Here is a 15,569-nt window from a genome sequence, read left to right on the forward strand (position 1 = left end):
TTTTTATGGTGAGCATTAACAGTAAATTTGAGAGATATACTCCACACGCCCTGGCTTAGGGATAAGGGATAACACATTTGGAAAAATTATCACTTTTGGTAAAAAAGAGGAAACTGTTTTGAAAGAAAGTACGGTAGTCTCAACCCCAAATGACAAGTAAGGAGCCTTAAAGGACAGACCTTGAAACTTGAAGACACTCCTGGCTGAGCAAGTGGCAACCAGAAAACAAAGTTGCTCACCTGTAGCAGGTATTCTTGCGTGACATCATGCAACGGAGTCAGTGTGGGAATACTCCCCAGCATCTATTCCAGAAGCTTTTGGAAGCACCTCACCACATATGCCTTCCTACACATCGCTGTCACATAGGACCAGTTCAGTCTAGTATGCATATGGTAGAAAGTATTGCAGAGCAAGATGAATAGAGATAGCCCTCACTTCTAGGTGGTTGATAGACCAAGCAGCCTCCAGCTGTGACCATCAACCCTAAACAAACTGGCTGAGAGAATAAGCTCTCCACCTATGAGGTTCACACTGGTGATCATCATGACCAGTCAGGAAAGTCTAAGGCAGGGGTGTCCAACCTTTTGGCTTCCCTGGCCTAATATACAGGTGCCAATCCTGACGGCGTCTAGTGACGTCTAAGTTCACTTAAGGCGCTGCTAGGCATGATTCTATAAGTGGCGCCTAACGGTTGATTGACAACCGCGCTGAGAAGTGCCTACAATGTAGAACTGCTGGTGTCTGCTCCAAATAGCTGTGTGCTGCTACCTGCCTTTTCTTCTAGTTTTTAGAAAGTAACTTTATTTCCTTAGTAAACAGCTTAGGAAATAATGCATTCTTTTAACTAGGCTCTTTCTTATTTATCTTGAGATAATCTTCTAATCTCAAAGTCCCTCCTTGAGGGCCGCAATCCAGTCGGGTTTTCAGGATTTCCCCAATCAATATGCATTGAAAACAGTGCATGCACATAGATTTCATGCATATTCATTGCGGAAATCCTGAAAACCCGACTGGATTCGGCCCTTAAGGAGGGACTTTGAGACCCCTGTTCTAATACAACTATCAGCAGCAATCAAAAACTTCACAGATTTTCTTCTTTTTTTTTTTAGTTCAAAAGTTTTATTGATTTTAATGAAAAAAAGTAGAACAAAGGATATACATAAACTTAAGAACCTCAGAGACACCACTCAGGACTCTTGTTTATTCATTGTCCTAAGCTTTATGTGCCATCTCCTCACCGGTTCTATGAAAACTTGTAATTTAAAGATTGCAACAATGTAACTTCTAAACATTTCATTTAAAGATGAATAACACTTAGCTTTATATTGTGGTCTTGAACGTCGGGGAGAAAGACCACAATATATAGCTAAGTGTTATTCATCTTTAAATGAAATGTTTAGAAGTTACATTGTTGCAATCTTTAAATTACAAGTTTTCATAGAACCGGTGAGGAGATGGCACATAAAGCTTAGGACAATGAATAAACAGGAGTCCTGAGGTTCTTAAGTTTAATGAAAATCTGTGAAGCTTGGGATTGCTGTTGATATTTGTATTAGGAAATAATGCATGTCAGCCGATTTAAATTACCATTTATTATGTAAATCTTCTGCAGGAATGCACAGGGGGGTCTCACTCCCCTACTGGTAGGTGCCCCATGGGGACAGCTGCCATCATGTATTCCTGAACAATAGCTTATGGGCTCCAAACTCAACTAGGGTCCATGGCCAAACCCCATGAGCAACTCTGGCCAACAGCTCAACTGGAAAGGACTCAAACTGTGGACAATGCCCTTTTGAAGTCAGGCCTTTCAAGACAAACCTGATGCAGTTAAATAAATATTAGGGATTTTTTTTGCATGATTTAAAACAACATCAGTAAGATCCTTCTAAAATTTATTTCATTCTCAAGGAAATATTAGCATTTAAAGTTTCTAAAAGCATCTTCCTGATAAAGCAAAAAACAGAAACATTAAATACAGTTGAGTAAAAACTTGTAAATCATAGGAGTGTTGCTCTCCTGATCATTATCAGATCCCTATGAATAGAGTGATACAACTCCATGTCAAGGGAGACAAATTATGCCATCAAACCAAAATTGTATTTCTATAAGATGGGGGTAAAAACAAGAACTGGAGGTTTTTTATTTATTTATTTATAACTTTCACATATATATTTCACAAGAATAATCTTGCTCTATGAAATACAGGGAATAAGAAACATTTCAAAAGAAGAAAATTGAGAAATCAACTCCTAATATATAACCAAAATAATAGCCCTCTTCTTAGACCACAATAAGAGGGGTGTGGTCAACCTATATGAGAGTGAACTTTTAAGTATAATTTTCCAAAAAGAAAGGCTTAGTGATATTTAAACAACTGTATTATTTTAAAAGTCCCTCTATAATCATTCTTGTTGACCTTCTTGATATCTATAAACTCCTTCAAATGGTCAGGAGGAAAAAAAGTGTACTTGATTCATAAGTACCTGAACAGGCACTTACAGGGAAATGCCAATAGGAATGTAGCACCCAATTTAATTGTCTTTTGATGTAAAGAAAGGAAATCTTTTCTTCGCTCTTGAGTAGTCTTAGCGACATCAGGGTATATCCATATTTTCTGGTCCCCGAAGAGTTTTTGAGAATTCTTACAATTTAATTTCAAAATCATATTGACATCCTGCTCAAAAACAAAGGAAACCAACAGAGTAGCTCTATCGGTGTCTGCTGTTAACGTTTGTTCAAGAAGAGCAGACACATTACCAAAATCAATCTGGTTCTCTCTTCCACTCTTTTTTTTCTTCTTCGCTTTGAGGAATCTTTTTATTCGGCAAGTAATAGATTTTGTTAATTGGAGGTATATTATTTGGGGAAATTTTCAAATTTTCAATCAAATATCTTTTAAGAAAATCTAGAGGTAATACTCCCGGGACCAGTGGGAAATTTAAAAAGCGAAGATTTAACTGACAGTTGAAATTTTCAATCTGTTCCAATTTCCTATGTATTAAGGTATTCTTAATTGTTGCTATCTTGAATTGCTGCAAATGATGTATCTCAATCTGTGTTTGCCTGGCCTGTGAAATCCATTTTCATTAACTCTACAGTTCTAGTTAAGAAATCTAATTTATCGGTTATTTTAGATACCTCGTTTATTGATTTTGTAATTTTAGTCTCCATCCGTTGGAGGAGCCACCAGATATCGTTCAGGGATGCCTCCGTGGGAGCAGGTGTAGTTCCCTCTCTCTTGCTTGCAAACATCAGCTGCTCTGCCGTAGGCATTGTGCCCTCATTGGGAGACCCCACGTATCCACTTCCGGGATCGCAAGTCTCCTGCTCCAGCACCCCGTCAGTTGCCGGACATGGAGGGTTGAGGGATTCCGGAGGAGATAACGATATTTCCATACCTGAAAGGGCAGCAGATTCTCCCACATCTCTGCCCAATGCCTGGCTTGCCATGCCTCTGGATAGTTGTGTAGTTGCTTGGAGCGCAGAGAAGAAGCGATCCATAGTCTGCTGGATCGGGGTAGAGACCAGGGCCGGCGAGGAAATGATCCTAATCACCCCCTTCCTCTTTGTATCCAGAATAGTAGAGGCGCTGAAAACTCACAATGCAGGAAAACTGGTAAGGATAAGAGGAAACCAGAGACCATTGTCCTCTACTGCGTCTCTCTCGGCTTCTCACATTTCCGCCATCTTGCCACACCAGTTCTCAAGAACTGGAGTTTTAAGCTAAGATTAATCCAAAACACTGCCGTCCGTCTCATCTTCGGACTCAAGAAATGGGAACATATCTCGCCATATCTCCAAATACTCCACTGGTTACCAGTTGACTCCAGAATACTTTTCAAATTCGCCTGCATCAGCTTCAAAGCGATCTTCGGGATGCTACCAACTTACCTAGCTTCCCAATTCCTCACCTACCGTCCAATAAAGACCTCCCGCAGAACAAACCTCTTTACTTACCCATCCCTGAAATCATGTCACTACAAGAAGTATCTAAACAGAATGCTTTCTTTCCAGGCTGCCCAACTGAACACATGGCTAGCAAAACCAATACTCGAAACCACATCATATGCGGACTTCAGAAAATCCCTGAAGACCCACCTCTTCAACATCACCTAAACTCTCCCCCTACCAGTTATAACACTTCTCGAAAGTCCTCCCCCTTCCTTCTCCCTTCCCCCATTGCTTAATGCTGTACAACTCTCTTACGCACTTTATACATATCCAGCTGTAAACAGCATTGATCTCTAGTAGCTGTTCATACTGTACCAGCCTATAACTTACTATAACACCCTGTATCCTATCGTAAACATCCTGTAACTGTTCTCTTGTAAATATCTTGTACCTTTTGTAAACACCCCAGTACCTGCTCACTTTGTTTTATCCTGTATCTTTGTAAACATCCTGTATCTGTTCTCTTGTTATTATCTTGTACCTTATTGTAAACACCCATTACCCTGTATCTTATTGTAAACATCCTGTAACTCTTTCTTGTTATTACCTATTGTAATCACCCAGTACCTGCTCACTTTGTATTATCCTGTATCCTACTGGTAACACTGTACTCTCTCTAGACACGACTTTCACTGTAAATCGCTTCGAACTTAGGGTATAGCGGTATATAAGAAATAAAATTATTATTATTAAATATGGTTACTCTACTTGTGTAGGTTTACCACAGGGCATCACTATTAATATTAGTGTGATTTGGCAAATGTGCATCTGCAGTACACAAATTAACCACAGGATGTCATTACTTTATCACAGTAAGCCACACAACATACAGTGATAACAATTACATACACCAAGCAAAGACTTCTACTAAAGTGGTAGTCCCTGGTCTTCTTTATGATTTTTCACCATGATATTCTTGTTTACCAACTCTCTGAGATAGGTATCAACTCCACAGTCCTAGGTTGGTTCTCTAAATTCCTCCGCTCTCGTTCTTACATTGTTAACATGAATGGCACCTCATCCTCCCCCTGGAAACCGAATTGTGGAGTCCCGCAAGGCTCTCCACTATCCCCTATCCTTTTCAACATCTATATGTCCTCCCTAAAACTCCTCCACCTATCCCCCCTTGAAACAATTTACACTTATGCAGACGACATCCTCGTCCTCCTCGAGACCGATTCGAACCTCACCGACCTGTCTAAGAACATATCCTCTTATATAATGAACCTACAATCCTGGGTCCACACTGTGCAAATGAAATTGAATGAGTCCAAAACAAGACTTCTTTGGCTTGGTCCAAAACTAGATCACCTACCCACCTCCATCCCACTACCCTCTGGCTCCTCTCTGCAGCTTGAGTTCTCGAGCAAGGTCTTGGGCATCATCATTGATTCCACATTGTCCTTCAATGACCACCTCCAATCCTTGGTAAAAAAAATGCTTTTTCAGCCTTCACATGCTGAGGAAAGTTAGATCCTGCTTCCATCAAAAACATTTTACCCGGGGGCGTGGCTTGGACGCGAACGATGACGGTTGGATGAAGAAAGAGCTCCGAATAGACAAGCTTAAATTTCAGAAAAACTACAAAAAAAAAACGTTCTTGATGGCATAATAAATTGGAGTTTGCCTCTTTGAGTGGGTCGGAGAGATATTTGAAGGAGAAATTCGGGAGAAAGAGGTGCCGTTTTTGTTTGTTTCCTGGGAGGCGAGGTGAAGGGCTAAATCCGTCTCAGCGGCTTTTCAGTGTTGCCAGGGAGGGCTGGTCCGGTACGTCGTGAGGCCAGGGAGGCTTTCCTTCCCCTCCTCTTTGGCACGATTAAAGCTCTCCGGCGTAGAGCGCAGGAGGAAAGATTTCCCGAAGGTGGGGTTTTGCAGACGGTTGCTCGGTGCACCACGACCGCGGCCATCTTGGATCGGAAAAAAAAAAAAAAAAAGAAAAATTGAAAAGTCTGGGACTGCCGGTGAGCTGCCTAGTGACAGGGATAAAGGTTTTTTTTTTTTTTTAAAGGATGCCTGATGCCTGTCAAACTAGGGAAATGGGCTGCTTTGAAATAGCTGTCCTCTGCTGGAGATGAGGCGAGGTCTACAGTGAAATCTACTTGGCAACGGTTTTTTTAACTATTTCCTTGCTGCTAACTTCAAAAATAAACTGTGAAGGATCAGTATAAATGTCAATCTCTGCTGCTGTAATTGAAGAGATTCAGATATAGGAGATTGTAGGTTTTTGGGCTCTGAGAAAAGGAAAAATAAAAGGATTGGTAACTTCTTTGACCTGAAGAAAAAGTGACATTGAGGCAGTTGAGAGACACTGAAATACATATACATGCACATTGAAAGATTAAAGTAAATATACTGCATGGAATATTGCTCTCCTCGGTAAAGGCTGCGATTGGGCTTGTAAGAGGAGAGCCAGAAAGGAAGGCTGCAAAATTTTTTCAGCTGAGGCTGGATGCCAACAAAGAGTTTGCAATAGAGCCTAAGACAAATAATTTACAGTTGCTTTAAGAATACTGAAAAAAAAAAAAAAAAAAAAAAAAAGGGGCGTGGCTTGGACGAATGGTTGGATAAACGAATAGCTCCTTATATGCAAATATATTAAAAAGAATTACTACCAAATATTTTAAAGAAACTAAAATATATATTGAAATATGACTTCAACTAAACAAAATAAAACTGACTTGGGAGCTGGAACATCGGGAAGCAATAAGAGGTCGAAACCTGAGCCAGGTACACCCTCTAAAATCCCATTACCAACAGAAAAAAATCTGGATGTTATGGAAGAATTAAGACAAATAAAAGAAATTGTCTTAGATAGTAACAAAAAACTACAAAAAGCAATGGAAGATGCTGCAATTCTAACTAAAAGAGTGGACATCACAGAAAATAGAATCTCAACATTAGAAGATATTACAGAACAATTAAATACAGATATGAATCACAGTAAAATCATATGGAAAGAAATAACAGAGATAAAAAAAAATCTTGAAGACAGCCGGAATCGTGAAAGACGGAATAATTTAAGAATAATCGGATTACCTGAAGGAGTGGAAAAGAATGATCCGATTGCATTTCTTGAAAAATTTCTTCCCAAAATACTACCACTGAAATTTAAAACGGAACTGGAAATTGAAAGAGCTCATAGGATTCCAACACAAAGAAATAACACTCAAACAGGTCCAAGAACTTTAATTTTTAAACTTTTAAGACATCAACAAGCAATTGAAATATGCCAAATAGCCAAGGAAATCAAAAATCTTAAATGCCAAGATTCAAAAATATACATTGTCCCGGACTTTGCAAAAGAAACAGCAACAAGAAGAAAACAATTCTTAGACATGAGACCACAACTAAGATCTCTAGGAGCTAGATTTGGGCTCCTTTACCCGGCAATTATGAAGGTTACCATTGCTAACAAAACGCAAAACTTTACGGATCCAAAAAAACTACAGGAATTTATAAATCAAATGGAGCAACCTATGACAATCTAAAGAACAATTAATGAGTTCATACTAAAGACTACTGACGGTTAAAGATAGATCAGAACGGAAAGCAATGGAAAAAGAACACACAAGGATCGAATTAAAGACTTAAACAACTTGCAACATTCTCCATGGAAAACAAGAAAACTGAAAAATACAAAAAAAAAAAAAAAAAAAATTCTAGAATTCTACTCAGAATAAATAGAATAAACTTACTGGAAGGAATGAAAATGAATTGAAACACATCTCCGAACTCAAATGATGACGAAGAAAGTTTTTTCAACAAACTTAAAGATGTACTGATTGAATGAGAAATTTTGAAAGCGGAGTAATAATAAGAAAGAGAATCATCCTCCAATCACAGAGAAGATTATAAAAAAAAAATAAGACGAAATGATTGGTTTGCTATATTTCCGGTTGAAGGTGGTACTTCGGGTTTAATTTTGCGTTTCAAATACATTAAAATGCGTTTTAAATATGAAATATATGAAAAGAATGTATTGGGGACGCAAAAATTGCCTGAAAAATTTTTTAAATATATATATCTCAAATTTTATGTTCTTTTATTTATTAAGTTGAATTTTAGTACCCACAATTATTCAACCTGGCAATCCTCTATGGGAGATAAAGGAAGGGTTTTTGGCACAGGACTTCACTCTCTTCTGCACAGGCCTCAGATACTTTAAAATCATAGATATCTAGAGAGTATGCTATTGAGATAGAACTTACAAGAACACTGATGGGAGTGTTAGCTTCTCTTAATTGACAACTCTCTCGTGAAACAGAAGAAAATAATGAGTATAAGAGATGAGGGGATTCCTGTGCTGAAGACTCTTGTTACAGTTCTGAGGAAAGAGGCTAAATTGGAAAGCTTTTTAAAGTAAATATAATATACCACCTGAAAAGAATTGAATTATAATTGAAATGTTCTTAGATATAAGTGATTTAATATAATCATTCTTATGGATTTAAAGACATACAAATACAGAAAATAATCTTTCAATACATAAGAATGAAAAACTTTTTACTTATTCTTATAATTAATAATAATAATAGAAAATATACAGAAATAGAGAAAAAATGGTAGTACTTTAGATAATTATTAATAGCTTGTCGGAGTTATCTAAATCTAACCTAAACCTGCGTATCCAAGTTTTCGTAATTAATAAGGGGGGGAAGGGAGGGATAAGAGGGATGGGAGGGAATAAAAGGGAAATATATAAGATAATCATGGGAATAAAGGGAAAAAGAGAAAAGAAATACTTAAAACATTGGGAAAATATACATAATTTAATACCTGAATATTTAAAAATAAATGGATATTAAAATTATGTCTTTAAATGTTAACGGTCTAAATCATATGATAAAAAGGAAAAAATCACTATCATTTTTAAAAAGGCAAGATCCAGATATATGCCTTATACAAGAGACCCACCTCTCACATATAGAATCTAAAAAGCTAGAAGGAGGCTGGGTCAAACAGTGTTTTTTCTCACCAGCTATAGGGAAAAAAGCAGGTGTTGCTATTTTAATTAATAAAAAATGCTCTGCTTCATTTAAACTAAAAGCTTCAGATATTCATGGAAGATGGATAATGGTGGAAATGAATATGGGAAATACTACCATGACGATAATCAATATATACGCCCCTAATTCGAACCAAAATGAATTCTTTAAAACTCTTCAACAACTGATCATACCACTGGCTACTTCAAATCTTATAGTAGCAGGGGACTTCAATGCTGTAATGGATCCTTTATTAGATAAAAACCCAAGTAGAGTTATGAAATCTATGGGACTAGATAATTTGATTCAATCTTGTGATTTAATAGATATATGGAGAATACTTCATTTTGATGGTCGGGAATTTTCTTTCTGTTCTCATGTTCATAATTCCTTTTCAAGAATAGATTATATCTTTACTTCAAATCATCTTGCACATCAAGTGACACAAGCAGCCATTGATCCAATTATTCTATCTGACCATGGTGGAGTGTGGATCAAAATTAAAACTACAGATCAAAATAATAACAGACCAATTTGGAAAATGGATAATACACTGTTGGTTGACCAAAACTTTTGTGAAAATCTTCTAACAAAAATGAAAGAATTTTTTCAAATAAACGATAATGATGATATTAACAGAGAAACTTTATGGGATGCTTTTAAGGCATCAATTAGAGGACAGATAATTTCTTATTCGGCTTTTCTAAAAAAACAAATTAAAAAACAATTTTTAATCTTAGAAAAAGAGATTAAAAATTTAGAATCAAAACTTATAGAAAAATGGGAATATTCTATTCAACAAGAATTATTAAAATTAAAAGGTAAATATAATGAGATCTCATCTAAGATGATTAGGAAAGATTTATTTTCTCAACAAACATTGTACTATGGTAATTCAAACAAATCAGGAAGAATATTGGCAAATTATCTTAAAGCGAAAAAAAGAAAAACAAAATTAATAGCAATAAAAGATGAAAATGGAAATACATATACACAAATTGAACCTATTTTAAAACAATTCTTAAAATTTTATAAATCTCTTTATTCTTCCGAAAATTATCTAAATAAAGAAAAAGATGGTTTTGAATTTTTAAAAATGTTAGAGGGTCCAAAAATTCCTGAACATATAAAACGAAGTTTGGAAGAACCAATATCACTAAAAGAATTAGGAACAGCTTTGAAGTCCCTTAGAGTTGGATCCGCTCCAGGTGGTGATGGATATACAGTGGAATTTTATAAAACATTTCAAAATTTTTTATTACCCTATTTATTAAATCTTTATCAATATCAACTCAATAAAGGTTGTATTAAAGGCACTATAGCAGAATCTTTGACTATTGTTTTGCCAAAGTCCAATAAAGATCCCACTTTGGTCTCAAACTATAGACCAATATCTTTAATAAATGTAGATGGAAAATTATTAGCAAAAATACTTGCGCTAAGATTAGCTAAAGCTCTACCCCATATAATAGGTATGCATCAAACAGGATTCGTTGCTCAAAGACATTCATCTCACAATACCAGATTAACATTCCATATGTTACATTTAACAAAGAAAATGAATGAACCTACTTTTGCAATTTCATTAGATGCAGAAAAGGCCTTTGATAGAGTAGAATGGCCTTTTATGTATCAAGCAATGGAATGGTTTGGTATAGGTCCTGGATTTATACAAATGATACAAACAATGTATAGCTCCCCTTCTGCTAGACTATATATTAATAATACGTTTTCAGAAAAATTTAATCTACAGAGAGGAGTTAGACAAGGATGTCCCTTATCCCCTTTGCTGTTTGATATTGTTTTAGAACCCTTAATATTAGCTATCCAACAAGCTAAGGAGATACAAGGTATACCTCATTCAGATAAAGAATATAAGATATCTGCTTACGCAGATGATTTATTACTATATCTGAAGAATCCAGAATCCACCATTCCACATCTACTCGAATTGATTGAGAAATTTGGAAATTTTTCAGGATATAAAATTAATTGGAATAAATCAGAGATTCTTCCACTAAATATACATTGTACAAAAGGTTTATTTGATACATTCCCTTTTGTTTGGAAGGAAGAATATATTAAATACCTTGGAATTTTGATAACAAAAACAGTAGATGAAACAATGAAAATTAATGAAAAATGCTTATTACAAAAAGTAATAGAAATGTGTGAGCAATGGAATCCTTTGCATTTATCTTGGTGGGGAAGAGTACAAACTGTAAAAATGATGATTTTACCGGTAGTATGTTACCAAATGGGGATGATACCAGTTTTCTTTCAAGATTCGTTTTATACAAAAATAAATAGGACTTTGACAAAATTTATATGGCTTAATAAAAAACCAAGAATTGCTCTAGCGTCATTACAAAAACCAATTAAGGAGGGAGGGGTAAATTTTCCCAACTTTTATAGGTATCATCAAGCCTATATCTTACGTCATGGTATGTATTGGATCCTCCCAGAACCCACAGATAATATTCCAGACTGGTTTTGGCTAGAATGGAGGCTTATGTTTCCATTACGTCTTAATCATGTAATTGGTATCAAAATGCCAAGGTTATACAAAGATCATAAAATATTTATGGATACCTGGAAAACTTTAAAATACATAAGTAATCTTACTCAAATTCCAATTAGTAAATCAACCAACCAAACTATATGGCTAAACCCCAAGATCAAAATTGGCGGTTTTAAAGTCATCTGGAAACATTGGATGATAGCAGGCATTCGCACTTTGGATGATGTAATTAAAAATGATAAATTGCTGGAGTTTTCACAATTGCAACAAAAATTTGGTCTCAATAAAACACAATATTTTAAATGGTTGCAATTGAAGCAATCTATTCAGAAAGGGTTCCCTGAATGGAAAGATCTCGCTAAATATCACAGTTTGGAATTCTTATGTTTCCAGATGGACTCAATAGGTCACAAAGCCGCACAGTGGTATAAATTAATATCCGGATATATAAATAAAAAACCAAAAAATGGTCTTAGAGACATTTGGAGCATTGAGATAAAACACCAAATTAGTGCATCTCAATGGCCACGACTTTGGTCTTGGAGGCTAAAATGTACGGTGTCAGCATCTATGAGACAAACTTGGTTTTTTCTTCTTCATAGAGCTTTTTGGACCCCTACTCGTTTACAAAAAATAGATAGTTCAAGATCTAATAGATGCTGGCACTGTCATATTGAAATTGGGACATTAGATCATCTTTTATTCTTTTGTCCATTTATCCTATCATTCTGGAAATCAATTTGGCCCCAAATTAACAGAATGTTAGAAAATCCAGTAGCCTTGACATATGATACTATATTATTTGGAACAACTATGAGAGCAAAAAGCCAAATTTCATCCAGTAATAACAAACTTTTATTTATTTTAACTGGAATTGCAATACAACAAATTACATTCAATTGGAAACAACATGATAGATTGAATTATATGTTCTGGTGGAATTCGGTATGCCACATATATAAAATGGAACTCGCTATTGCAACACACAAAGGATACATGAATAAATTTAAAAAAATATGGGGACCATTAACCGATTTTTGTAAAGAAGGATAATTTTTCCCATAAATAAAACTGGAAACATCTGAAGACCGTTAACATGATTTCTCTAATGAACTTTTCCCATGATAAGATAATTATAAAGAGGGAAATGGGGTGGGTTTTTCAATTTTGATTATTACATACTAAATTAATATTTAAAGAATGTATAATAAAATTGATTTATGTATTATTGGTTGGGAAGGAGGGTGGGACAGGGGATTATTATATTAATGTTAAACTTGATATTAATATATGAGTTAGTCAAGTGTGTATTTAAGTTTCTATTGAGTTTATTTGTAACACTTGTTGTAACACAAAAAAATGAATAAAGATTTAAAACAAAAAAAAAAAAAACATTTTACCCTCCTTGTCCAATCCATCATCCTCTCCAGATTGGACTATTGCAACTCTATCTACTTAAGCCTAACTAAGAAAAACCTCCACAGACTCCAACGGATTCAGAATGCCGCGGCCAAGCTCATCTTCGCTAAAAGTAAATTTGACCATGTCTCCCCGCTCCTGGCCAAGCTCCACTGGCTTCCGATAATCGCCAGGGTCCACTATAAATGCGCCTGTTTAACTTTCAAAATCCTATATGGTATCCTCCCTCCCTTTATCCCTCTTTCTTGGAATTCCTCAAACCCTAATACCACCAGATTCTCCCACAAATTAAAACTATCCTTCCCCTCGCTAAAAGGCATTTCCCACACAGGAAAGCTAGGGACCTCCCTCCACTTCAAAATCACTGAGCTCTGGAACAACCTTACCTCCCCTCTTCGGAACTTGAGCTCTCTCCAAATTTTCCGCAAACATCTGAAAACCTGGCTTTTCTCAAAAAATGTAAGTCTCCCTCCAACTTAGGAATCAAGGAAACTCTTATATCTTGGCATCCCAAGTCCTGTAAATTTTCTTCACACTTCTACCTCTAACCCTCTGTTGTAGTTCCTTCCAATTTCTCCTACTGTAAACCGCGTCAAGCTCTACGAACGTGGAGATGATGCGGTATACAAACCTAAGGATTAGATTAGATTAAATTAGACCTGTCCTGTAATTTTCGCCATGTTTATTTGCCTCTTCTTTACTCGCACCTAATTCATCTACATCTGGCAGATCCTCTTGCTGTAAACCGCTCTAAACTGTCAAGATATAGCGGGTTATAAATAAATTTGAATATATTATCCTACAGATCAATCTGAATGCTTAAATTGCCATGACCTGAGAACCTAAGGAACTGGGTTTGATTCCAACTGTACTCAGAATCTCCCAGCTTGATTTTTTTTCCCCATTGGGGCATCAGCCAGCCTGAAACCTGTGACCCTCAGATTTAGAAGCAAACCACCTTCCAGGTAGAGCTATTCTGGCTCACATGTGTATATATTGTACAGCTGAAAAAAAGTCCTGGTTACCGCATTCTCCTTCTCCCCTTCCCCCTAAGGTTGGCTCTACATGAGTACTAGCACCTTTTTTGACAAAAAAAACAACATTGGAGATGTCACAAGACTACCAAGAAAACATACTGAAAATAATGGAGTCCCAGGGAGACAAAAAAATGCCCAAACAAAATAGTGATGCTTAAGTCTGCCTACATTCCTGGGGCCAGAGTTGGCTTGGGTGGGGGGGAGGGAGGGGGGGAATCTGGGCCTGAAGATAAAAAAGATGGCATTCTGGTACCATCTAAGCACAGATCTGAGTCCCACCTGTCAGACATGGCAATCTGTTCTAGCATGGCTGAGCCTGTGTTGGTCTTCCAGTTTCCAGAGATGGAGGTCCTCCTGAAGAGCCAGAAGAAGAAAAAGTGTGTTAGAGAGCAAGGAGAGCACATCATCAGCTTCAAACAGTATAATATCTTGCATGGTATTTGTATTTTGTCAGCACAATATAAATCACACAACTTGTTAGTGCTACATAGAACATAATTGATATTCTCGGTTGACAGTAGAACAGCAATTCATACAAATGAGTCACCTGACTTGCATCAAGTGCAGAGCTGTGGACTATAAATATTATTTTTCCAAGAAAGCTTCTGTGTATGTGCAAGAGACTTCCTGCACACTGCTGAATGTGCTACTGCTGTTCCTCTTCCTCTATCCCAACCAAAAGGAAGTAAAGGTGAATAGGCTGTGTGGATCACTGTACTGCGGTCATCAGAAAATGAAAGATTAGATTCTTACCTGGATAATCTTCTTTCTGTTAATCATACGCAGGAGTCTGTACCTTAGGTGTTATCCATCTATAGTTGTGAACTGTTGCAGAAGGGTGTTAATCACATCTTTCAGCATCTCCTCCTCCTTCACTAGTGGAATATAGTGCCCTCTTCAGTTTATATCAAAGCAATCAATCTCTACTGAAACAGAAGAAAAGAGAAGGAAGGGCATGAGGAACTTACCAGGAAATATAATACTTTTCTGTAACTTATGAAAAAAAAGCAGTTATTAACATGAACTTGCAATTTATCTGTATCAAGGAACCAACCTAACGTGTGCAACTAGCACATACTGTATAAGGAGCCCTGAGGCTCAACAAACCCATTACTTTTCTCAGGAATTTCTTCTTACATGGTTATCCCACTGACAGGAGAAGAACTCCAGTGCCAGACCTCAGCAATGTCTGAGGCAAAAAGCAGGTGAAGGACAACGCTGACATGGTGGGTGATACAGATAGCAGAGTTACTTACCTTAACAGATGTTATCCAGGGACAGCAGGCAGACATTCTCACATGTGGGTGTCATCCACAGAGCCCGGTATGGATAGTTTAAAAAGTGTACTGTGACATTAAGTTTTGAGAAACTTCATGACTGCCCACACTGTACATGCGCAAGTGCCTTCCCGCCCGACGCCCACTCATGGCACTTCAGTTCCGTAAGCAATCTATGAAACCAACCAGGGCAGGTGGGCGGGATGTGAGAATATTTGCCTGCTATCCCCGGATAACACCTGTTACTGTAAGTAACTGTGCTTTATCCTAGGACAAGCAGGCAGCATATTCTCATGTGTGGGACTCCCTAGCTTACTGCAATGGGATGGAGGGAGAGTTGATCATTATGAGAATACATTTTGTAATACTGCTTGGCCAG

At 36.9% G+C, this 15,569-nt stretch overlaps 1 protein-coding gene across 1 annotated transcript in view; it reads right to left on the reverse strand.

The window, feature by feature from the left end:
- Positions 1–15,569, reverse strand: part of SYN1 (synapsin I) — a 299,454-nt gene that overhangs the window by 39,048 nt on the left and 244,837 nt on the right. The window contains 1 exon segment of the mRNA XM_033924145.1: positions 14,193–14,267. Within this exon segment, the coding sequence (XP_033780036.1) occupies positions 14,193–14,267 (75 nt within the window).

Source organism: Geotrypetes seraphini, chromosome 1 (assembly GCF_902459505.1).
Source record: "Geotrypetes seraphini chromosome 1, aGeoSer1.1, whole genome shotgun sequence".
Lineage (NCBI taxonomy): Eukaryota > Metazoa > Chordata > Amphibia > Gymnophiona > Dermophiidae > Geotrypetes > Geotrypetes seraphini.